At 39.0% G+C, this 26,508-nt stretch overlaps 1 protein-coding gene and 1 non-coding gene across 2 annotated transcripts; both read left to right on the top strand.

The window, feature by feature from the left end:
- Positions 1 to 717: 717 nt before the first annotated feature.
- On the top strand, positions 718 to 19,915 carry KPNA4 (karyopherin subunit alpha 4). The gene is made up of 17 exons (XM_075202072.1): positions 718 to 1,014; positions 7,670 to 7,714; positions 9,551 to 9,640; positions 10,213 to 10,242; positions 10,326 to 10,378; positions 11,010 to 11,105; positions 11,197 to 11,282; positions 12,624 to 12,710; positions 12,804 to 12,973; positions 13,543 to 13,587; positions 13,696 to 13,827; positions 13,964 to 14,092; positions 14,913 to 15,017; positions 15,133 to 15,204; positions 16,259 to 16,421; positions 16,587 to 16,681; positions 17,465 to 19,915. Exons 1-17 carry the CDS (start codon positions 946 to 948, stop codon positions 17,561 to 17,563), a joined length of 1,566 nt encoding a protein of 521 aa, XP_075058173.1. The 5' UTR covers positions 718 to 945; the 3' UTR covers positions 17,564 to 19,915.
- On the top strand, positions 13,067 to 13,377 carry LOC142147687 (small Cajal body-specific RNA 7). Its single transcript, XR_012690798.1, has one exon.
- Positions 19,916 to 26,508: the final 6,593 nt, after the last annotated feature.

Genomic DNA, 26,508 nt, shown 5'->3' with positions numbered 1-26,508 from the left:
ACAGTGGAAGGTTTACACTTCGTAAATCACTAAACACACAACGCCTATAGTAGATTTTCCTTTTCAACCTAGGAAGAGGGTATTGAGGTCAAAGTAATAAGTATGATACCAGAATCGACATGAGTGTAATTGCAGGAAGATTGAAAATGTCCCAGTCTAACTGTAGGTACCACATCCACACCAGTCTAGAAGGACGGATAGGCCTGACATGATGCTCTGTGACTACATGACAGCAGGGCCAACTGGGACTTGTAGTTCTACAAACTCGAGACTCGCAAGTTATCTGATTCAAGTCTATCTTGCTGGACAGCTGGTTAGACCACTATACATATTCGGAGAACATACATTTCACACCACTACGGCACAGTAAGTGAATGTGATTCCGTATGAAATAGCCTGCAGCCGTCACTACTCTACTGTGTACATACATGTACTCCCGAATTCCTAATGCAAAGTGAGAGCACACAAAGGTATCCACAGTAGCAGTTCTACCCAGTCCCGCAGACACAGCCAGCAGCACCCACCCATTAGCGAGCACTCTGTGCGTCACTCAGCCCTCCGGAAGTTGCGCTAGGACGCTGAGCCCTCCTCGCCCGGAGTTATTCTGCCGTTGTAGCTACAGCGCTCTCGGTGGTTGGAGGACTAACCCGCAGCCGGAAGCCTTGTACAATTCTGCCCCTCCGATCACGGCACAGCCAATGAACGGCTGGAATCCCTCTATGTGGGCGTGGTCATATCTCCCAGCTCGAGGCTTTCTTGTTACCGGCATTCCGCCCTAGCGAGCGGCTGGAGACTGTGACGGTTGCGGAGCGGATCTGCCAGGCTGAGCTCTAGCGCCGGTGTACACCGAGAGACGCCGTACTGCGTCACAGCACCGCTCTCACCGGCCGTCCTCTCATTCCTCGACACAGACGGGCAACGCTGAGAGGCCCTGACGCTCCCATCATGGCTGACAACGACAAACTGGACAACCAGCGGCTGAAGAATTTCAAGAACAAAGGCCGCGACTTGGAGGTAGTTGTCTTACCCCTGGTCTGAGGCCCCTCTGCGGGTGCCGGCTCACGGCGGGTCGGGGTGACCCTGGCCCGAGGCGCAGCGCTTCCTGGGCCCAGCTGTGACGTCGATGCAGCTGGGGCCTAGTGGAGGAGTACAGGGCCAGGCCTGGATGGGCACCGGGTGGAGGAGGTGTGATCCTCGTACGCCTTATATTAGGGCGGCTACCGCTCTATCGGCGCAATGCAGGAGGGGTGATCACACGCCAAGTATCCCTTCACCCTCCCCTAGTGCTGGGGCCACATTGTGACCTGGTGCCGGGTGTTGTGTGTCAGGTTCCCTCAGCTAGTGCTGGCGTAGCACATATGTGTCTACATACCTGTGGATTACTTCATGTAGATTTATCAGTATTAGTGGCTGTATAGCACAGGTGTGCCGGTAGTTCACGTACATTGCGTACATATAATTACACATATGAGGATATTGTTTGCCTGGATTCCACGTATAGTTATACCTAAATAAATGTATTATGTATACATTGATACCAATGTTTAGTTTTTGGAATTAGTGATACCGTTTCATGTATATACATCAAGGTATATTTCTGTTATTCATGGTGGTTGTAGTATGTGCATAGTTTGGATAACGTTACCAATGTACTCGGAGACTTACAAAATGTCAAGGAGCTAATAAGGGGCAAAGTAATGGACCTTAAGGGATTAATGTATTAGTGTTATGGGCCAATTCTGCCCAGAATAACGAATATTAAAGCTGGTTCCTGTGACACTTTGGGTGTTGTACAGGTTACATAACATAAAGTGCTTAAGCTTTGCTGCACACTATTCTGATAGTGGAGTAAATTTTACAAGGAATAAGCAAAAAACAAACATCAGAACAGTTTATCAAAACAAAATAACAGGCATAATTGTTTCCACTTTTGTAATGTTGGTAGGCTTAACATAATAAAGTCAGGAAGGAAGCCAAGCTTCTGTCCCCAGCTGATGTACAGGTGGTGACACTATCTCATTATGTTTATTGTGCTTGCATCAGCTGTAGGTCACAAGCCCAACAAATTCTTAACTATTATTCCTTATTTCAATATGACTAATATTCCACTTCAAATAGAAGATATTTGTTTTTACATTTTTTTTTCTTGTTAAAATGCAATATAACGTATGAATTCAGTGTACCTGGCTAGTCTTCTTTATGCTATAAAATGTACATTAACTTTTTATTTCCATTACAGTAGTGCTAAACTAAAAAAAGTTGAATATGTAATTTGTTTCATATAGATGTGCATTTGACACTGCAATTTTCATGCATCGGTTTGATGGGAGCCTTATCATGACTTCCCCTATCTCTTCCTGCTTGATTCCAGTCCCCATCTCACATAATCACTACACCATCAGCACACTCCTGTTCTGAAATATGTGCTGCTGTGAACATTCTGACCTGATTAGCTGTTTCTTTTTTTTTTTTTTTTTTCAATCCCTTCCATAGACAGGAAAGAATAGCTATAAGATACTCAGACCCAAAAAGCTTTATTTAGTTAGGTGGTGACAGTTGTTAAGGTTCAGAGAACACCTTTTATGTGTTACTCTTTTGGTAAAACCTTTTTTTCCTTTTTATTTTATGTAAATCATTTAGTCAGTGTTTGGTTTTTTTTTACAATATGTTTATGGGTAACAATTATAACTATAAAGCCATTTTCACAAGTTCCACATCCCCCTTTAAGTGTTTCTAAAATTTTTAACATGTTTTAAACATTGGCCAAGGTGATCTCTGAAATGTATGATGGTCCTGGCCCTGCACTGGTATGTAATCATCTTGCTGTAATAAAGATCATGTAAAAAAAAGTTGTGAAGTGAAAATGAGACACATCTGATTCACTGTGAAAGCATTGCTTCAGTTGCAACAATCTGATTAAGTAGCTGAATTGACTTTGAAACTATTGCCATCTAAATCCCAGGTGTGATTGCCAACTTTTAGTTTTGCACTCAAAATATGGGTTTGACTGTGGTGTATGAAAACAATGTTGCAAGCAGGGGTCTGTTTTTTTCCCCTTGTCTTAACGATCTATGTCCTGTATGTTTAGTTACTAATATATTCTCATATGCATTTGTAGAACAGTGTGTATTCTGGGTGCCATGGATTGTTAGATGTAAACTTTCTAATGTTGTAAAGGTTGTGGAAAAAAATGCACCCTTTGGGTGTTGATGTCAGCAGGCATCGAATTTAAATGTATTTAATTCAATGCTCTTAAAAGTTGGATCTATGCTGATAACCTTGTTTTGTTTTAAATGCGCGCGCACCCGATTTTTGTTTTTCATTTGTTTAAAGTAAATACAAAGAGACAGGTTATTGTTTATATTGCGGCAATTCTGTTGCGCAGCTCTAAACAGAGAATATGTAATTATTTACACTAGTCACTTCTCAATTGGCGCTTACATTTTAAATTCCCTACTGCTCAGGCACACTAGGATCCATTTTGTCACAATCCAGTTTATCTATCAGTATGGTTTTGGACTATGGGTGGAAACACAGGGAGGACATACAAATGTCCCAGGGATAAGACTTTGATTGGAATTAAATTTGTGACCACAACGTTGTGATGCAGGATTTATATTGTTGCCAGAGTTCTGCTACCTTCTTTTCTCTTTCCTACCATTGGGGGACAGGGTGAGACATTGGGGTGTAGGAGTCTAGGCACTTATCAACTTCTTTGATCTTTACTCTCCTCCCCTGCTATGACCCTCCTCTCCCGTGGATACCTCAGTTTTTTTAAATGCCTAGGAAATGGGTCACTTCTGTATAGGCTCCTGTCTATACTTGTATTAGTTATAGTTTTTCAGGTAGAAAACATGCTTTGTGCATTCTGCAATCAGGCAGTGGTGATCCAGACACTACAATGGGCCGAACAGGCACTTGTGTGTGGTTAATAGCAGGATTGACTTGTTTTGATAGTCTTCTGAAGTTTGCTTGCAGCTTTCTAGATAGAATTGTAGAACAGAGATATGCTGTGTCCAAGGGCAATGACAATTTAAAGCCCAGAAGTATGTTGTGTAAGATAAAGAAAACTTGTACATACCCTAATGCAACTAGGTTATCTGTGTGCCAAAAATATTGTTTGACTTTTGCAAGCTACAACAGTTGTCATAACTCCCTTTTCTCATAAAACCTCTTCTAGTCTTAATCATGTGTGATAATCAATTTGGTTCAACAGTTTAGGTTGAGCCTGCTCTGACATTGATTGTATGTTTTTCTTATGTTGATATAGCCAGGTCTATGTGCTTCAAACAAAAATAATGGAACTTTCCTTTGTATGTAGCACTAAGCTAGTACCTTTTAATATTGTCAAAGAATTAAGAGCATTTGTTTTTGCCTTTTGATAGGCTTCACAAGAGGAAATCTTGGAAGATGTTCGCTATACAAACAGTTTTTGAGACAGAGGTTATTATGGGGATAAAGACTTGTTTAGTGTGCACACCTTCTGCAACTGATTCTGCGCAACCTATTCATATATACTCAGACTAAACAAGTCAGTTAAGTCCATATTGCATAAATATATAGAATTTTCGGGCATATGTTAAATTGTGAAAGTGTAAGATGAATCTGTTTTCTATTCCTAGCTTTCAGTTTGACTTGTGAAGATTTCATTATGGAATGTTACATTGCTTACTTATATAATACTTACATAATGTACTTTACACTGTTATCACTAGAGTAATAAAGAAATCTTCACTGAGCAATATTTAATTGTCTATTTTAAAACTGTGCGCCCCTGTTTTGCTATGCAGCATTATCTGATTTCAAAGTCTGTCTAAATTTATACTGCACACTCATGCCTCCTCTGCTTGGTTTCTGTTGTAGGACACTGTGTACTTGGGGACAGTGGCTGTTGTCCAGGAGTGCTGGATATTATACTGAAGATTTAGAATGTAAAAAGGCAACATTGTATTATGTATACTAGTGTAAAGGAGCTGCCTATACAAAATGTTGTTCACCTGGTCCCAAATGAAGAAAAAAAAAATTGTTTTCTGATGCCAATTGTGAAAGAAGTGCATAAATTAAACAAAGTACAATTTAATTAGAAGAACATAGCAATGTAATGACAAACACTAAACGATTTACAATGTAGCCTGGATTAATTCACAGTCTGATAGTAAAAGTTTATATGCATATTCTATACTTCAGTCTGTCTGTCAATCAATCCCATGAAAAAATGTTTTGTGGGTTTAGTTTTTTTAAACCTCAATCTAAATCTCAGAAGAAGGCTGTAATAAGAATTTTGGTATATACCAATTTCCATGATTTTTCTTCAGGCTGCCGTTTATTCAACACTGTTTTCAGTGTTGTGGGCTACCATGGAAACCACACACATGGTACATGATATAGTGAGCATAAATACTTTTGGAACACTTCTCAGTGCTCTGTCTGATCTGTGTACTGTAAAATCCTCCGCTTTATATACCCAAGTGTCGTATTTTATTAAACAAATTGTTCATAAAATGTGCAAATGTAGAAAGTGATAGTAGATGTATTTCCATTGAGAAGGGATGGTTGCTTGTTTGTACCTAATGTTAGTTTAGCACCTGCACATGAGTTGGATTTTGATGTTTTTCTTTTGCTTCCACAGTCATCTTGACACAGAGCTTTTAGGAATGAAACATTTATGCGCCTGACTAAAATTAATCTTTCTGTATCCTGTCTTTTTTGTTTGATCTATGTATGAACACAGGTATTTCTGTTTGCTTTTAGGGAGTGAGGTGTATTTGACTAGTTAAATCAGCAGTGGCTATGATGGTTTGTATTTTAATCAAGGATTGGTAGTTCAACCATTCTGCTTGGGTACAGTAACATATGTCCTGACTGGCCTAAATCATCAGCTATTGTCCTTACTAGGTTCAGCTTGGCACCAACTTATTCTAATTGTGAGTCTGTTAGTCGTGCATGGGATGGCACGTTGTGTGGAAATTATCCTATGCTCTGAGTCAGGGAATTGTAGTCGGTGCTATTGACTGTTTGCTTCCTCTGATTCTTTTTCCTCTGGGATACATAGCTCATATTCAGAGAGGGCGTGGAAAAGGCTCTTGGTGAGACCATCCTCACGCAGTAATTTTATTTATTGCAGCTTATTTCAGACTTTTCAGTGAGGGGGCATATTAAACTACATATTAAAATACTTTGTGTATGTTGCTGAATTTGTGTTCTTGCAGATGTTTTGTGCTGGTCATGTAGTATTTATGCCTTTGCATTTAAACTTCCTGAAGTCTTGAACATCCTGTTTTGCTTGTAGTGGTTAGTAAAATATCATGGTCTTCACTTTCCCATATCTTAAGATGCATTTTGTGCCTACTCCAAAGTAAAGCTGGGTACAAACTACAGAGTTTTCTGACCAATGTGTTGTCTACAATGATTGTACCAGCGATGGGGTTAGGAGTTCCCATTCACCATGTCTTTTCATCTGTACACACTACACATTTTATAATATCTACCCTCAGATCTGTGCTCTTAAACTGTCATAACCATCGGCTGAAAAGATCATGACTCTGTAAACTTTATGGAGATCCTGATTGCGAGAGCATTCACACTGCAGGATTGGAAGGATGTCACTCCATAGCTGAACAATAATTTTGGTTCTGCTGAACAATCAAATCAAACGATCGATGCTTTGAAATTAATATTGTTCATCGTCTAAGTGTACACAATAATGCGATTTCGAACCAAAATGGTCGTTTATCGGGTGATTGGCCTAATAGTTGGCTGAAAACACTGTGTACTCGGCCAAACAGGGAAAGTGTATGTCATGCCCTGTGCCATCCATCAATGCCCTAAAATCACAGCCACTGTCATGTCATGCAAATGGATGCACTGTCTAGCCACACATTTTGTAAATACAGATTCCTGATATCCCACAGCTGTCAGTGGGTCAGAGGTCCTGTTGATCTGCTTTGTAAATGACCCTTGTTAACCTAGTTATCTCAGCTAGCAGTATGATAGTATTGATTGTTTGCTTAATTTCCTAAATATGTAAGCAGTTATCTAGAGAGAGTTGAAGTCCATGCATTTCGTCAGACTTTCTTTCATTGCTCCTCCCAAGAAGTGCTGCAAGTGGCTGACACTGGACAAATCCACCCTATGTAATTTGGGAGTGACTTACTTGGATAATTATCTTTTCACAGAAGAGTATCTCCTGTGGATTCCTTTCCATAGTATTAAGCTACACACTGACTGAACCTTTCATTCAAGGAGAGTTTGTGCAAACGGATAAGTGTCCAGTTTTCCACATCTACAGGTGGTTGAGGTTTAGCACCCGTGGCCAAGCAGTAGCATCACTTAAGACATCCTAGAGCCTGCTTATAGCTAACTGACCTATGTGTGCACTAATCTTCCAACATTATTATTATTTTTAACACAATATGTATGATCATGATCAGATCAGTTGTGATCAGATTACTTTTGAGCATCAGTCTTGTTTGGGGCCACACACTGCAACACATGTAGCCCACAGTATGGAATCCTGTGACATTCTTTATAGCAATTGATTATTCCTTTAACAGGATGAATTTGTCATTATAGCATAGCTATTATAACATTTTAGGGTTGGGGGACTTGAATGCTTTTTTTTTTTCTTGTAATCTAAATACATTTTTAACATTTCCTTTTTCTTTTGCAGAGCATGAGAAGACAGAGGAATGAAGTTGTTGTGGAACTCAGAAAGGTAGTGTCACACCTATATCCTTGTCCAAAATTGCAGTGACTTTCTGTTGTCCAGTGCATTAGAATAGTCAGACATATGCTTCTTTTATGTGATCTATTTTATAATTCATTCATTTCAATCATTTAATTTGTTTAGTATGTAGGGGTATTTCCTTTTTACTTTGCATTTTCATAATATAATGTTGATCATATACTTATTGGGGCAGAGAATAATTTTTTTTGTCCAACAAATGGGTTTCCAAAGACCTGGATTGTAGAAATGCTTTCACTTGACAATTCATGGGCTGTTGGCATTTTTACTCTCATCTCTTCCTTGTGCCTAAGGGGGTTGTTCCTTTTGACCTGTGTTGAATCTAAAGGTCCTCAAATAGCTCCCACGAGCAATTCAAGATGGTACCTTTGGTCTTCTATTCAGACCATGAGGAATGAGGTCCCTGAATATCAAAGATACATGTTTTGTATTCTGGCCAATGCTGTTTCTGCTTTTCTTTCCAGTCAACACACTTAGGGTGTTATTTAGTAAACTGCTGGTTTGACTGCTGATTGGTTGTTATAGGCAACATCTCAACTTTTTCAAACCCACAGTCAAATAAATGTACCCCTTAGTTTTCTAAGCTCACTTCTGGGCCTGTTAGCTTCACGCGTCTTCATCTTTGTTATGGCCTCTATTCATAAAGGGCGTCATGATTCACCCAAGCTTCACTTCTCCGGATACTGGAGTCGCTGGCTTAATAAGCCAGCGACTCCAGTATCCGGAGAAGTGAAGCTTGGGTGAATCATGACGCCCTTTATGACTCAAATCATTGCTGACTCGGTTGACTTACATTGTGATACTTGCCTTCTAACAGGAGCTAATATCCCCACTTCTAACCATCCCACTTGGTACCATACAGTACTGTATGAGGGTGGTGGGTACTATAAGCTTGACCCTGGAAGCAATGTCAAATTGTGCTTATTCGCGTACACTCCAAACAAAATGCACTTCTGCATTCAGGAAACATCTATCTGGTATTTTGGGTATCCCATCTGTTTAGATATCACAAGATGGAGGATAGACATCTACCATCTGACGTTGGACAGACACTTCTTGGTTTTCATATGTCGTTCAGTTTCTGGAACTTGGAGTGGCTACATTGCCTTAAGCACATGGACTACACACTTTAAAGTGCCAGTTAGTCTAGAAAAATACCACGGGACAGACTTCACTATCATGACACATTTGCAGCCTCAGACCATGAGAAGCATTTTTTTCTTCAATAGGCGCAATGTTTTTTTGTTCCACCCATGAACAGTGGCCTATTTTTCAGGGGTGGACAACTGTTTTGTTTTTTTAGTTTTTTTTTCAGGGCTTTATGCAGATATTACTGTCTCCATAAATAGATCTATTGGCATTGCGACGAAATCAAAAGCATCTCCTTTATAGCACCAAGCACTGGGACCCAGGAACCTGCCTCACTCATCAGTTTCTTTTGTTCCAGTGCTCTGTTCTGTAAAATATAACCCACCGTTTGTGTCCTCCCCACGGCTTCAGAGACAAAATTTAGCAAAGTACAACAATTTGATTTTCTTTCTTTTTTAGTTCTTAAACTTGTTCTGTTTGTTGGAGTTCAGTTTGACTGTTCATTTTAATACATGAAAATATGTAACCTAGATTTCTAGGTATATAAAGTGAGAATAACCCTATTTCAATTGGGTGCACTGTAAGACCCTTACAAAGATTAGACATTTATTTGGATGTTCTTTTTAAATATAGAAGTTTATTGAGCTGTTTTGGCATTGATAATTGTCTTTACTCATAACTTATTCAAGTTTTGTTTTTTTCCCCCGCCTCCTCTAGAATAAACGAGATGAACATTTGTTAAAAAGAAGAAATGTCCCCCATGAAGATGTCTGTGAAGATTCTGATGTGGATGCCGATCTCAAAGTGGTATGGTTTTTGTTTAATGTTTGTCCTCCTATACACAAACTATCTTACTAGTGCAGGTTATTGTTCTCTTCCCCATTGATATTAATAATTTGTGTATGTGCCATTCTTTGACATCTACACTGTGGTGTGAGCTAAAATCTACGTCCATATGATTGGTGTTGCAGGCTTTATTAGAATGTTGGGCGTTCCTAAGCTTATCTACAGGCTCTTGGTAAATTACTACTCTTTCACATCTTCTTTCATGACATTAATTCGGGATATTACTAGGTGATGGTACACTGTTGAAACAGATATGTTAGAGTTCCAAGATATTTTTGTGTATTTTGTGAACAACTGTGTAGCTGTAACTTTCATAAGTCTCCCCCCTCCATCCTTGGTTTCTGGACTTTCCTTACTAGGGGACCAATATTAATATATATTGGAATATCTTAATGTTAATCCTATCTAGAACACATATTCCCCAATGTAAAATACAATACCATTACCAATGTTGCTCTGTGTATTTGTTTTTTCCTATTCTTTTGCCACTGTGTATTAATAAATAACTAATTATATTGCACTTTTTTTAATAGCAAAACACATCTTTGGAAGCTATTGTACAGGTAATTTGTTTGTGTGTGTGTGGAGTTTGTTTATTTACACTTTAAAGGTTTGTTGTGTTTAACACTCTTACTACTTGTTTCAGAATGCGTCTAGTGACCACCAAGGTGTTCAGCTCAGTGCTGTCCAGGCTGCGAGGTAAAATGTTACATTTAGTATGTAGAAATGTCAAAATCCTAGACTTTAGTATAATGGGACTCAAACAATCCTGGTCTGTGCAGGCTCCTTCTACTCCTGCATGTGCTTGTATCTGCTAGTCTTTAAAGACCTTGCTCATATAATGCTTGGCTCTCTGTATTTGACTTTGCAAAAGGGATATGGAGGCTTTTTAAATATGATTTTCATGCATTGTGGTCACTTTGCTCTGACCACATGTGTGAAATTCCAATGTAGCGTTTAGAATAATCGGTACGCCTGAATTTCTTTAACAAACTGTTGGTAACCAGCACCATTGACCATTGCAGCGAAGACCAGTAAATAGAGTGGTCAGGATGGAAAACACAGACCACTACTACTTGTCCTGACCTAAATGTGTATTGGGTCATTGGAAGTATCCAGCTTTGATAACGGGTATAAGGCATTAAAGTGACCGTATCGCAAATAGGATAATGGAACATAACTGCTTATTCCCCCAAACTGTGTGTGTATAAGTTGTTACCCAAGGCTTCTTGCTCCTCACTTATTTCTCTCAAGAAAATAGAAGTGAAATGTAATGTTACTTTGTATTTGCATTATGTGAAGTGATACTAATCTAGTTCTATGTTAACAGAAAACTTCTGTCCAGTGATCGGAATCCACCAATTGATGATTTGATCAAATCGGGAATCTTGCCAATCTTGGTGCATTGTCTGGAAAGAGATGACAAGCAAGTATTCTTTATATTCTCCACATAATGTCCAAAGTGGGTTAATGGCAATTTGCACAAGGCTTATACGTTTATTTTTTTTTTCTTCTAGTCCGTCTCTCCAATTTGAAGCTGCTTGGGCTCTGACTAACATTGCTTCCGGAACATCTGAACAAACACAAGCTGTGGTTCAGTCACGTCAGTATATACAATATCGTCTGTAGTATCTAAGAAATTTTAGTTTAACAGCCGACAAATGGTTATCCATGGAAGGTCTGGTTGTTGTCTCCTGTAAATTAGACTGTAGGCTTCACTTTTGTAATGGTGCATTTAGGTGCAGTGTGTGCACTGGACCCCGACATTCAATAAGCAGTTAGTTTGTATCTGTTTAGACCAAGCTAGACAATGAATGCAAGTGTCTGACTGTTTGGTACAAATATTGCACCCTAATGCAGAACTAAAGTATCCATACTTTTCTGCGATCCTGCCCTTTATGTATGTATTGTACTATCCATCACTTCTGGGGTTTTGTTTTTTGTTTTTTATAATTTAATGATTTTCTCACTCTTGTATTCGATTTGTTGGATACGTTATTATTGGAGATGCTCACTGACCCCTGTGAACTGGTTTTGGATCTGGATTAGCTTCGTGTTTTGGTTCTTCAAAACCACCCTCGAGTGTTTGGTTTTTGATTTATTTATTTTTTATAAAAAATCCTAAAATATGCTAAAATCACAGAATTTTGCTCCTACGTTTTTTTAGTTCCTACATTATTATTAACCTCAATAACACTAATTTCAAGTCATTTGCAGTCAATTTAGACCACCTCACAATATTATTTTCATACACTTTCGGACAAATACTGCAGCCACTTGGCTGGGTGGTTAGCGACAGAACAATGACCCACACATGGCAGTTCCTAGCACATCTCGGACACATTGACACACAGCAGTGGCAGAAAAGAAAAATGGGGGTCCACTCTTTTCTGTGTTGGATCTTAAAAAGGAATTCAAAACGCACAAGGTCCGACGACGTCGCAATGTCGTTTTGCCTCGTTTTTCAATTCCGAGGGCACGTGACAGTACCGAGCCGGCTCGGCTCGCTACTCGGATCCCCTAAGTTCGGGTGTGTTCGGTTCTCGAGGAACAGAGCCTGAGCATCTCTAGTTATTATATAGTTTAATTTGATTGTCTGAACATAAGATACACATCAGTGGTCGAAATGGAATGTTAGAAGTGGTGGTATGAAAATGTAATGGGCATGTAAGTAAATAGAACTTGATAGATTTACAATTACAGTAGTGGGCAAAATGGTGGTATGGCATACCACTGATATACAGTTAATATAAAATATAAAACTTAGTTTTAAAGAGAATTTGGTCTGAACTGAAGAGTGGCCCAGTTAGAATCACTTTTCTGTTACATGATGTTACAGCATAGAAGAAACAAACCACTTGTGTAAATGTTAACGCAGTTACAAGGCAAATTTGGTTATTCAATTAAATATGGTTTCCTCAAATTATTTATTTATATTTTTCAGATGCTGTTCCATTGTTCTTAAGATTATTACATTCTCCCCATCAGAATGTTTGTGAACAGGCTGTGTGGGCACTGGGAAACATAATTGGTAAGCTATTTGTCCATCCCAAACTCTGCATGTTGGGTATCTGATGTAACAACTTGGTTAAAATGTGGTGACATCTAATGTCATTGTGAACAGGTGATGGGCCTCAGTGCAGGGATTACGTCATCAGCCTCGGAGTTGTGAAACCACTGCTGTCATTCATCAATCCATCCATTCCAATTACATTCTTGAGAAATGTCACTTGGGTAATGGTTAATCTCTGTCGCCATAAAGATCCTCCGCCACCTATGGAGACCATACAAGAGGTAAAAGCATAATTTCGGTGTAATTCCAGCACCTGTCAAAAGTGCAATGGGATGAGCAGAAAATATATTGTTACAGCCTTACTCTAGTGCTCCTGGATATGATGAAATAGAGATTTAGGGTGTTGTGAGAATGTTTTAATAGTTTGACATAAAACTTGTGTGTGTTTTGTGGTTACATTTGAGTGTATATATAGGTGTGTGTGTATATTTTGGTTATTACAAGGGGGCTCTGAAATTACTTAGTATTGCTGATTTCGGAGTGCATCTGAGGATTGTTGCAATATGAGGGGCTATACAGCAACATTTCCAGTGATTAGAGCCCTGCATTAGGTCTCCTAAATAACCTGCACACCCTTACATCTCTGACAGATGTACCTTATAGCTGTATCTGTGATCTGATCCAAGGAGCCTTTTTTTTTTTTTTTTTTTTTTTTTTTTTTTCCCCCTCATATCCGAGTTGGGTAAATTTTCATACATGGTTTTAAAATTGATTATATTGCGTTTGTGGATATGATCATATGAGTATCCAGTGTTTTAGGTTTTCTTCTGACATGTCATTTGTTTTGCAGATTCTGCCAGCACTTTGTGTCCTTATACACCATACAGATGTAAATGTAAGTGTCTGAATATATGCTGTGTGTTCTACATTATGTGTATTAGAGTATTATGGTGTGCTCTAGAGGCAAAATGTTAGTGTGGTGGTAATTGTTGTTTATGCCTAGATATTGGTGGACACTGTGTGGGCCCTTTCCTATCTAACGGATGCTGGGAATGAACAAATTCAGATGGTAATAGACTCTGGGATTGTGACAAACTTGGTCCCTCTTCTAAGCAACCCAGAAGTGAAAGTGCAGGTAAGCTGTTACCGTAGTCTGGAACAAAAATATGGTTTCCAGAGACCTGTTTTGCAATATGTACAAAAGAGTAAGTTTGGTTTAACTGTAACTTGGGTTTTTCTTATGAACTAATGTGTATATTTTATTTCTTCAGACTGCGGCTTTAAGAGCTGTAGGGAACATTGTCACTGGGACAGATGAACAGACACAGGTTGTTCTGAATTGTGATGCTCTTTCACACTTCCCAGCATTGCTTACTCATGTCAAGGAAAAGATTAACAAGGTATGGGCATGAATGCGTCTGTGTGGGCATTATCACATCTGTGTTTTTAAAGTTTAGCAAACTCTTAAGGGAACACTTAAGAAATCATCATCACCATTTATTTATATAGCACCACTGATTCCGCAGCGCTGTACAGAGAACTCAATCACATCAGTCCCTGCCCCATTGTAGCTAGCAGCCAATTAACCTACTAGTATGTTTTTGGAGTGTGGGAGGAAACCGGAGCACCTGGAGGAAACCCACGAAAATACGGGGAGAACATACAAACTCCACACAGCTAAGGCCGAGGTCGGGAATTGAAGTCGTGACCCTAGTGCTGTGAGGCAGAAGTGCTAACCACTTAGCCACCGCGCTGCCCTAGTAAAGAAATAGTAAAGACCATTTATGGCATGCTAGCAAGGTTACATACAATGTCTTGTATGTTATGTAATGACATTGGTTCCCTTTGCATACTTATAAATTAGGTTTAGTTCTTCAAAAGAAGGAAAGTTTCTTTGCATGTCTGGGGTCACCTTTTCTATAAATCACCACATTCTCACTAAACCTCCTGCAAATGCTATATGAAAAATTGTAACAGGATTGTGTGGTGTTTTTTTTTGTTTTGTTTGGTCAGTGAGTCCCATCCGATTCTGTCCAGCGATAGTGCGCAATATTAGTTAATATTTAGTGTGCAACTTAGTTTAATGTTTACACACATTTTAATATTACCATTATTGTAATTGTATTTGTAACTCTGGACTGGTATGATTTGCTTACTTTTATATTTGGTAGTGATTTGATTTGGACAGTGAAGATGTGAAACTCCTCTTTTTTCTTACAGGAGGCAGTGTGGTTCTTGTCTAACATCACTGCAGGCAACCAGCAACAAGTGCAAGCCGTAATTGATGCTAACCTTGTACCAATGATCATACACCTATTGGATAAGGTAAAGAAAGCTGTATAAACTAGATTTAAACTCTGGTTTTGCTTTACCCAATCACCCCCTTTTTGTCTGTCATATGTCATACTTACATATTTTTTCTTTTTCTCTCCCCAAATAGGGTGATTTTGGGACACAGAAGGAGGCTGCATGGGCAATAAGCAATTTAACAATTAGTGGAAGAAAAGACCAAGTGAGTAAAGTGTTGTAAAACCTAAAACGAAATCCTTTCATGCTGAAAAGTTGATGTTGACCACTGTGTATTCCTCATGCAAGGCCGGATTAAGGGAATGGAGGCCCCTGGGCTAAGGACGCCTCTATTCCCCCGTGAGGCCCCCATTGTGAGCCGCCCCCGTCCCCCGTGAGGGCCCCCCCCCAAAGCGCTTACCTGTCAGTTCAGTCCTCCGTCCCCGGCGCGCTGTAAGCTCCTTACTGAGGAGATCTCGCGAGAGTTCACTCGCGAGATCTCCTCAGTAAGCAGAGTACTGAGCGCCGGGGACGGAGGACTGGACTGACAGTGCTCAGCAGCATTGATCGGGCTGGGGGCGCCCCCGGACCGATCAATAATGCTGCTGCGGACTTTGAAGGGCCCCTGGATGCCCGAGGCCCCTGGGCTATAGCCCAGTTAGACCTCTGGTTAATCCGGCCCTGTCCTCATGTAATAGATTTCTGGGAAGTGACAATGTTTTGAAAACTGGAGAAGTGTTAAAACAGGTTTAGAAGGGAAACGGGTGTTCAGAACAAGCAAATAAATACCATTTTTGATGATAATTGTTTTATCTGGGCATCACCATCTTTTCACCACAGTATTCCTAAACATCCCTGGTCCTGACATTCTGTGGCCTGAATTAACTATAGTGCTTTAGTTGCTCATGTAAATCTTGCTGACATTTGGTTGCTGACAAATAAAAAGTGCACCTCAGAGTGAGACGCTTGTTTTTGAACCCAAAAATGTTCCCACAACTAGATATTATACTTAAATTGCTTGTGTGGAGAATATATCTGGACAGAAATCTCTCCCTTTATGGCAATAGAATTGTGCATATGCTCCTCAACCCAAAACACTTAACGGAATCAGAATGAAGCAAGCTATCGCTTGGTAACGCTTTACACGCTGGCTGCTTGTTTCCTCGTTTTGCTGAAAAGCTTTAGATCAGTCAAAACAATCTCAAACTAAAAGTTGGTTTTTTTTTAGGGGATAGGATATGCTTTCAACACTCTCATTGTTAAATGTCTTCACTACCTAGGTTGCATATCTTATCCAACAAAATGTGATTCCCCCGTTCTGCAATCTTTTGACCGTAAAAGATGCCCAAGTCATACAAGTAGTGTTGGATGGTTTAAGCAACATATTAAAAATGGCCGATGATGAGGCTGAGACCATAGCCAATCTTATTGAGGAGTGTGGAGGTAAGCAAACAAGTTTCTATTCCCTTCCCTTTGTGTAAAATGTTTAATTTCCTTTCTCTGTCTTTAAATAGGCGTTTAAATTTGGGCTAAAGAGGTTTTTTAGTGTTCTGCATGAGTTCAGTAACTTTACAAATTAATTTTTTTTTATTTATTTTTTTTTAACAGGCCTGGAGAAAATTGAACAGCTGCAAAGCCATGAGAATGAAGATATCTACAAACTGGCTTTTGAAATTATTGACCAGTTTTTCTCATCAGATGATGTAAGTTCAATATTAAGTTTTCTTAGATTGCCCTACATAAAGATCAAGGCCAGTTTATTGATTTACAATAAATACATACAGTAAAATTTGTTTTGGTTATGATGTGGTATGTATTGGGGTTAGACAAAATCCAGGAGCCTAAAAATATTAGCTGTGCCAAACGTGTTTGTAACTTTCCATTTGCCTAACTGGTTCATGCACTTTGTCCACCCCTTTCTGTAAATGTGTCCCTTTCCTTGACTAATTATTAAAAGTTAAATTCTGATTTAGGCCCCGCCCCCTTTCTGCCCTTTAAGGCTGCCGGCGGCTGCACAGTATGTGCAGGTCTGCTCGGCAGTGACAATGTGCTGCCTGGCTGCTCTGTGTTTAAAACTGCACCAATGTGCAGATTTTTTTAGGGGCTAGGTTTTGTACCATTACTCCCCTACCAAACTGCAGTCTGCCAGCAAAGTAACATTTAAATGCTGAAGTGTGGAAACTATTGCTGTTGGGACTTCTCAATGTCTCATCAGTGGAAGGGGTTAGTTTGATGATCACCACTGCCATCAGCTTGGCATAGCAACTGGTGTGACATCCACTCTTTACGTAAAGGGGTGTGGGGCTTTAAAAGCACTTTCTATCAAGTTGAATTATCCTTTTTTTAAGTAATAATAAATGAAGTGATCTATATCAATACCAAACTTTATCAAGTATAACATTAGTAATGTATACATGTTGTATTCTAAACATTGCATTGTTACTGGGAAAAATGTTACTATTCTAATTTTTCTTCTCTTTCCAAAGATTGATGAAGATTCTAGCCTTGTTCCTGAGACAATACAAGGTGGAACATTCAATTTCAATTCATCTGCCAATGTACCAGCAGAAGGGTTCCAGTTTTAGGAAGAATGGTTGGAAGTTAGGTACAGTGCAGCACTGAAAACTGGTTTGATCCATCAAGCTTGGCTCATGGGATCTGCTGCTGCATTAAATCGGAGACAGAAATGTGCGGACTTCATTTGGATGACAGTACATACCAAATGATGTCAAGATGGCGAGTGGGTGCGAGTGAGAATGAGTGGCAAATGTAATGAAAACTTCACACCGAATGCTTAAATAGGTTGTGCAGAGAAAAAGGGCTACAGGTCAAAGATCTTCAGTGCCTGAGAGGGATCATTGATCTAACTGAGCAAATGAGGAAATGCAGTACTATCATCATCAAGCCTTGTAAGCATAACAGAAACATATGGGTAGGATGCCCACCTAAGTCCAAGGAGAATAAGCCCAGGCCTTGCTAAGAAGCTCCGTATGAATGGACAGCATTGAATGAATGTCTGGACACAGTGTTGTGGAGCCAGGCTCATTTTACAAACGTGAGGCAATCCACTCATGAAGCAGACTCCCAGTCCAGGAGTGGCGTGTGTACGAGAGTATGGGTGTGGTGCTGTATGTGAACGCATGCAAGCTTGAATCGCCTTCAGGGGGTTGATCCTAAACCTAGGAAATCACAATAAGTTCATAAGTGTTACCTTACACTGGACATGAAAACAAAGACCGGTATAGCAGCAGATTTTGAGTTATTCCTGCAGCCTGTGTGCTTTTCTTTTATTTTCCCTTTTTTTTGTTTTTTTTTTTTCTTTTAGTTTCTGACTAACTTGTATGGCTTGTATATTTTTTTTAAGTTGCTTATAAAATGAGGAAATTGAAGGCAACCCTGTTCATTTGCACCAGATGAATGTTTGGTATTATGCAAACTGTTCCATATCATCAAAGCTGATTTGTGTACAAAAAAAAAAAATCTGCATGGAAACCAGATTGTCCCTTACTTTTTCCCCTCCCAAGACACAAGTTGCCATATATAAAAAGGTAGATATGTTTAAGTGGTTAAAAAAAAAGCAATCCTTTCATTTTCAAAGATTACATAAATATTGTAGCATGTGGCAATGGACAGCATAGTTTATTTTTTAGATACCTTTTGTTGAGTCTTGTACAGATGTTTCAGTTGTGGTAGAAGCTGTGCTGTGTTTCAATCCTATTTGTTTTCAAACATTTGTTTTCTATGAAAATGATATGGACACTTCTCAAATGATATTTGGTGCATATGTACTGCTACGTTCAGATTATTAGGGGGTGTGGTGTACGAGTTGATTCAAGGTTTCAACACCCTTAATATGCCTAGGCAGTCTCATTGTTTTAGAATCTTTTTATCTCTAGATGTAGACAGCCATGAACAATCTACTTTTGAGCCACTTTAGGGAGAACTTTGTAGTTTTAAAACTTGCATTGACCATATGCAAGTGACTTTTAATTGGAAGACGGCCTCTTTATGAGGTAAAGCACACTAAATTAAAAGCAAGGTGAATTCATTTGTATAAATAGCAGAACTCTTTATAAGGTGGCTCATTGTAGGAATTGCTGTGCCTTCCCCTTGAGCACAAGTGTTGCATGAACAGCTATGATAAGACATTAAGTTAGCCACCATTAGCATCAATATCTACTTTTGTGTTTAAAGTTAACTGGTAATTCTGAAACACTGTAGAATGGATACAATTATTTTGTGATTTATAACTTTGTTGGATTTAGAGTATTTTTGCAGCATTCCTTGTCATCTGAAATATGGTTACAGTTTAAAGTTAGAAACCAGAAAACTAGCTTGTAAATTTATTAATGTAGAAGGCAAGCTAGCTTGTCATGGGGAAATAAAGAGTAATCCTTAAGACACCATTTTTTGAATGCTTTTTGTCTTTTCCTTACCCCCTTCCTAAACAATCTCCTGCAAAGATGATACAAAAACAGAGGCTAGATCTACAAGCTAGGTGGTGTCATGTTTGTTTTTGGGGTGGGAGTGTGTTCATATTGGGCGTTGAGGAATAAGTCTCTGTAAACCTAATTAAAGTTTAAAAATAAAGTAATAATAAATTGGCACTTGGCCTTTCATGCTATAATATTGCAGCCAACATTACAGCGTATATGAACCAGAAATGACAGGATACTGATTGGGCATGTTCATAAATGTGGTTGGTAGATGACTGCGGGTGTGTGACCTTTGTTGTCTTTTGACCACACAAACCAACCCCAATGATTACTGTTCTACATGAGCGACCAATTTGTACATTATTCCTGTCACCTGACACTTGCATGAGTGGCCTTCTCTACACTTTATAGCAGCCCAATCTTGTCACAATCAGAGCCTCTGTTTTGCTGATATATGCTTAGCTAAAAATTGACCTAATAAAACCCATAAAGCTGCTACTATATATTCTGCCTCCTTTTATCACATATTATTGATTTCCAGTATCTGGTGTCCACTGTGTCAACTTTAGCATTTGTGTTTATTGCATGTTAATTACTCAGCAAAAGATATAGTATAAAAGATATAGTATAGTGTCATCCCACAAAGCCCAAATGATTTGCTCATACCGACCATTTCTGCAGGAGTTAGCAGTTTAGTTTGAGGCGTTTGCTCTAACGGTCAGCAAATTACTTGTGCCACGTATTTTTGTGTTTTTGTAACTGAGTAATTGACATGCAGTTCAGGAGAGAGACATCAGACATATGATTAAAAAAAAAATTAAATCCTTAAAAGCATCATGTGGTGTATCTGGCATACACCCTAGAGGCAGCCATTTTTTTAGGCTGAACTAACTTTCAAGAGAATGCATCCTATTTTCCCAGGAACTAGTAATCTGAGGGAGACATGATGAAATGTGCAATGTACCTCCCAGCCTGCTCCTTAGTGATTAGTATCTTAAATATTTATTGTCTCTGCCCACAATGTCTCTCCATGGCATGTAGGCAAAGGATACATTACTACATATTTCAGCCTGCTTTTGTGACTTGTCATTTACATCAATACAAGTCAGGTTGGTTCTTTGTGAAGATAACTTTGATTAAAGCCTGTGGCAAAAATGACATTATAGATGATTTGACATTGCTTACACCACACACAAACATTATTACAGGTGTTTAAAAACTTTCTATTTCCTTGAAATGGAGAATATAACATGATATTTACTTCTGTGAGGAAAACGATAGAAGCCCACATTGAAAGTATGAGTTCTGAGTGTAATGAGTATCCTGAATTTCTACCTAGCACCTCCTACTGACTCTTTATCTGTGTAAATGTTATGATCTACTAGACTAGTGTTATATATCGACATTCAGCCAAATATTTGAGCCTACAGAATCTGTAAATACCTATGTTTTACTATTTATTTCCACTTTATGCTGCATTTTGGTTCAAAGGTTTTATTCCCTGGGGGGGTGGAGGGGGGCATGCATCTGATAAACAAAGTAATACAAACTTCATTTTGATTCAGATCTATTATCAATGATGTATATCTTATTGTCAGTGGGCAGTGCATTATACTGCTAACTAAAGTACCGTTATCCCAGAATATCTTCTGGCAGCAACAGCAGACTACACAACTTAAACTGTTAATGAAGAAGCTTGTAGGTACATTGGTGTGTTTTTGTTTTGGGTTTTTTCATTATTTCTGTTCGTTTTCTTTGCCAGATAAAACAAACTATAGGTGGGGGAGATCGGATACCGGTACCAAGTGTTAACCCCTTCAAGAAACTCGCCATCTAGTACAAGCCACATCTTTTCGGCGCAAATCTCTGTCCAGTGTAGAATTTATTAAAGGTGACCAAATCTATTAACATGTTGTGCTCTACGTCTAAATGACTAGTGTCTGGGAAACAATGGTGTTTAAATCTAGGCTACATGAATGCCGTAACACCTCTCAACTTGCATGAGTCACAAGTCTTTGTACACACGTTAAAATATGAAACTGGTGACCGTCACTGCAACTACAAATCTAAATGCCGTTCATACAAAATTCAGCCAAGCTCATGCGTCCACGAGGGACACCTTAAGGACTGATATTGTGGGTGTAGTTACACAGATGGAAGAAACCTTTTCTTTTAGTCTCCTGTAGGGAAGCTTAATTCTAGTGTCCACTTCTGTTCCCCAGTAGGATGCTGGAGTGAGAATGTTCCGCTGCCGACGCCTACTCATTTGATATTAGTGTTGGTGACGACCGTGTCATAAATCAGTTTCTAATACCTTCCAAATCTGTTTCCGATTAGTTTGCCTGTTTTTAAAAGAGCAGAAGCTCTATGTGAATATGTAAATAATGTCAGTTGTCCATTAGCTTGCATTCTGTGCTAGTGTAATAGGTTCATGTTCACTTTTATGTAGTTCCAACATCTTACAAATGAAGTGCTTTACTATACAATCGCACACTATCATTAACCTACCAGTACGGTTTTCATCTAAAAGGTCTCCCTATAGTTCATAGCTTTGGCAGAACTTTGATACCAAACAAGCAATTTGTTCTTAATGTTTCAAAAAGAACAGACAATTCTTATTACAATCCACCCCCCTCTGTATGTGTAATATATGGGGTTATTACATACTTGCTTATGACCATCCTACAGCTGTGATTATGGGAACACTTGTCAGAAAAGTTCAAATACTTTTTCCTATAGCCAGTAGATGGCAGCATTTAAATAGTATAACTGGTTACCTCATTTAGCAAATAACTGGGTCCAACAGCTTGCTTGATGGCTACTATTGCTTCCGTTGTGCAGCCATTAGTGTCTAAACTAAATGGCTTTCTGCCTAGTAAAGTATGCGTATAGTTTAACACTGAATTCACTTGTAGTTTAGGACTTGGTGTACAGATTGGCAAAGTCCTATATGAACTACACCTGCAGCTTGTGGGGAAAGTAAATTGGTGTTATCTTGCTTAAGCCACTAGGTTTTGTCAAGTATTTATAATATGCATTTATAGTAGTGCAAGAGGCAGTATAAGGACCGGACTGGTCCACCTATTATGCCCATAATTTTTGTTACCACATTCTTAGGTTGCCCTCTCAAAATAGTTTCTGGGAATCTTATTTTGCAAGATAGAACTAATAAGCGTCTGGCAGCACTGCCATTCAAAAATATTTAAATAATGACTTCTAAATAACCCTATTTAATCCTAATTTATATTCTTTGCATGCATATTCTAAAAAACTATCTTAATGTGGCATGCTGATGAAACATGCGTACTTGTAAAGAAAAATGTTTTGATCAAGCAGTTTAGTTTATATAGTTAATGTATGTAATGATCTAGTCACACTAAAATACAGGCCATGTTACACAAAATACCAATGTTTTTTGGAGTGAAATTAAGATTTTAAACATCTCCCTTTAATGTTATACTTAATTTGTGGAAAAAAAAATAAAGAATTTTGTTTTCAGCCACAACTGCCTGTAAATTCTATTCTTCTGACTCTTATTCATGGATTTTGTATCTGAAATCTTAGTGTACGTTTATTGTCTTAAGTTGTAGTGGCCTACAGAAGTTGCATTTAAGGGTCATGTGAACCAAATTATTGAAAGTGCCATTTTTATTTCCTTCCTAACCCCCCCTCCCCCCCCCCCACCCAACACAGTGCTAAATAATGTAATTGCCAACTTTTCATCTGTGAATGCCATGTTTAAATTAAATTAAAACTAAAAGCACGATTTAAAAAATATTTGAATTAACCTTTTTATATGTATTCCCATATGTTGCATTCCCACAAACATGGCTGCCTCTGGATAATATTGAAATTAATAAACAAACCTGAACATTTTGTTAAAGTCGAGATTCAAACTAAAAATGCTGTGGCTGCAGGATTCCACCCCTTAATGTGGCTGTTAGAGCTACACACTACAGCTGCATAAGTATATCACAAAGGAAGACTGTATCCAGCAACTGCATGCTCCTTTTAGGTTTGTAACAGTAAGGGCTAGATTTACTAAGCTGCGGGTTTCAAAAAGTGGCGATGTTGCCTATAGCAACCAATCAGATTCTAGCTTTCATTTATTTAGTACCTTCTACAAAATGATAGCTAGAATCTGGTTGCTATAGGCAACATCCCCACTTTTTCAAATCCGCAGCTTAGTAAATCTAGCCCTAAGTGTCTTTCTATTGCCCTTGCTGGTGACATATTGGCTGATGTCTCATTGCAAGGTGTTTCTAAGACACAGGAGGATGCACTGAGAGGAGCAGGAATAAATGACACATCCTCTGATTGAATTAGTTTGGGCAGTGTTTGCTTTATTGCTGTTTCTGACTTGGGCACATCAGGGCTGATCACCTGCTCTTTTGTTATGGCACTGGGCAATATAGCAAAGGAGTGCAGTTGTAGTATCCAGGACCATGTATTTACAGCTCCAGAGCTAATCCTTGTTGCTGCACCTTGCTGTAATTGGTCTATTAAGGACCCCTGCGATTCCAGCTGCTTAAGCTGGGTACACTCTACACTGTTTTCGTCCAATAATCGGCTCAAACAGCTGACATACGACCGTTCGTTCAAAAGTCGGGTCAGTGTGTGCAGTGACACGATGGTCGAAAGTCTGCCCAAATGGACGATTGTCGCCTCATTTGGTTGGTTGTACCGTTTAATATTTTAGTTCCAATCTCGTTTCCGCTGTGTAGTGTGTATAAACTTCCGACCGATCCACAACAGTGAGTACGAAATTACAGTCATTGCTCACGACAACATGGCTATAAAAAGTCGCTAAAGGGACGTCCGCTCTTCCCTTTATCGTCCTAAACAAGGCTGGTGTGTATGCAGTCCAAGGACCGAGCGATCGGAACATCAATCGCATGTAAAATCGCTCGGCATAAAAAGTTGGTGGAAATTTCTGTAGTGTGTACCCAGCTTTAGATGCCAATGTTCATGGTAACTGCTGGTTGTCCTTAGCTTGGAAGCATTTACATTTATTTATTTGAGATTCTGCAACAGGTGTTCGATAAACATTGATGGCACCAATTCCCTTTCTCACTTTTTTTTTTTGTGTTCCTATCTATGTTTTTATTTTTCTCATGGTCTTAGCTACTGGTACACTTTAAAAAATAAACAAGCTAATAAAGCTTATACTTCAGGGTTTTAATAAAACCAAGTCATGTGATACCAGGAATTTGGGATAAGAATGCAGAGAGAAGTCATGGTATCTAAGGGTTTAATGTCACACAGTCAGAGAAGGTGGCTACAATATTATCTTTATTACAAAAGATAAGCATATAATGCAAACGATAGCCACTACAACAAAATTTATATTTTAAAGCAACACCTCCAAGTGCTTGTTATACTCAAAACACTACTTAAATTATTTTGTGCTTTAAAGTTGCACAAATTTGTAATAAAGCTCAACAGTCTTTAGTTTACACAAACCCAGGGATGGTGTGCTGGTCTCTGGAGAAGCTGTGATCCACTTGGGGGTGCTGAAGAATGAATCCTTTCAGCCCAACTTTATACTTCCAAAACAATCTCCTGGTCCAGCGTTTACAGTGATCCTTTTCCTGTTTGATGGTCTGACACTCGGCTCTCTACCAACCTGGTAGGGATCTGAACACCAGTTCCCTGCAGCAGCAGGCGAACAGACCCACTAGAACCCTGGTTGGAGAAAAGGTTCTTGGCAGTTGGGCAGGTAGACAGGATGTGTACTGCAGAGGCATATAGATCACAGGACTTTGAGCAGGAGTTATGAGATAGCTGGTGAGAGACAGGACTCCACACCAAGCTAAAACAGTGCATGCAGAAGTGTCTCCTGCAGGTCTCTAAAAGGACAATTGACTGCATTACTCTCGAAAGTAATGTGGCCTACACACTATTACATCATGCAGCAATAGCTTTGTCTTGAGTGTTGTGTATAAAACCAGAGGAGACAAGTCAACAAATGGATAAAAAAAAAAACAATGCCTTACATGTTTAATACCAATAAAGGTACAGATTTATATATTGTGCTGCATGCCCATGTGTTCTATCTTCATATACCCATTCAGTTACATGTGTACTTACATCTAGTATCTTTTGTGTGTGTGATAATTTAAGGTTGAAATAAAACATTGTACAAATTTGATAACTGTTGAATTCATAGACTTACTTAGTGGTCGGAGTGCTTTGTTTTCTGTAAAAGGAGTTGGGGGGGGTTCAACCAGCAGGATCATCGCCTACATTGATATGTCATTAGCAGATGATGTGATTAGGTTTGTGAAGTACAAAAATAATGAGTTTGAGTTTAAAAAACAAAACAAAACCAACCCTACCAAACCTGAAAAACAAGGCTGCCAAAAAACAACAACCCTGCTTTAACTCGCATCCCTGGTTCCTATTCACATACTTACACGCTGTCCCTGGAAGTTCCACACTGGTTTTTGTTTTTGTTTTTTTTTTAAATCTTCTGCAAGTCATGTAGTTTCAAATGTGGTGGTTCATAATCAGTGTTAACGCTAATTGAATTATGACACTATTTTATTTGTAGTACTTACATTTCTTTGTTGAGAGATATACAAGAAAGGAAAAAAAACACATTCACATGCTAGAAGAAATCCTGCAAAGTGTATGCTTTCATAGACATGGTGCTTAACAATGGCTTCCACTGGTGGAGATCCACAAGCAGTAGCAGATCGATCTGGAAACAAAGTTTAGCAATACAGAGCACTTACAGTTAGTAATTTATACCAGTAAAGAAGTGTAATACAGTTTGTGTACTTAAGGAAACAAGTGACAGGCTTGTCTAAACTAATGAGCTACAACTCCGGTTTGTTTCCTACAGTAGGTTGACAATATAACCTCCCAATAAGGTAGTCCTTACTTAAATATCCTATAAAATAAGCAAAGGCCTCATCCATGGTGCACTTTATTAAAGACAGAGGTGTAAAAGCCTCACACATAAAATATAATTAACAAGAGCTTGTCTGGTGCCCCATCCAGGGAAGGGTCTGCGCATGTGATCTCTCACTGGACTGGCTATATGTAATGGATCTGGATTAGAGGGTTGATGCTGTTGGCAATAGTCAGCA

The sequence above is a fragment of the Mixophyes fleayi genome, chromosome 3 (genome assembly GCF_038048845.1).
Source record: "Mixophyes fleayi isolate aMixFle1 chromosome 3, aMixFle1.hap1, whole genome shotgun sequence".
NCBI classification, from domain to species: Eukaryota; Metazoa; Chordata; class Amphibia; order Anura; family Limnodynastidae; genus Mixophyes; species Mixophyes fleayi.
This window is presented reverse-complemented; position numbering and strand designations above follow the sequence as displayed.

Bases quoted from the DNA above. Each gene is read 5' to 3' on its own strand.
- KPNA4 (XM_075202072.1), top strand. From the start codon at position 946: ATGGCTGACAACGACAAACTGGACAACCAGCGGCTGAAGAATTTCAAG. The intron at 10,379-11,009 runs GTAAAATGTTAC...CTATGTTAACAG, and splicing joins AGTGCTGTCCAGGCTGCGAG to AAAACTTCTGTCCAGTGATC. The intron at 12,711-12,803 runs GTAAGCTATTTG...CATTGTGAACAG, and splicing joins GGCACTGGGAAACATAATTG to GTGATGGGCCTCAGTGCAGG.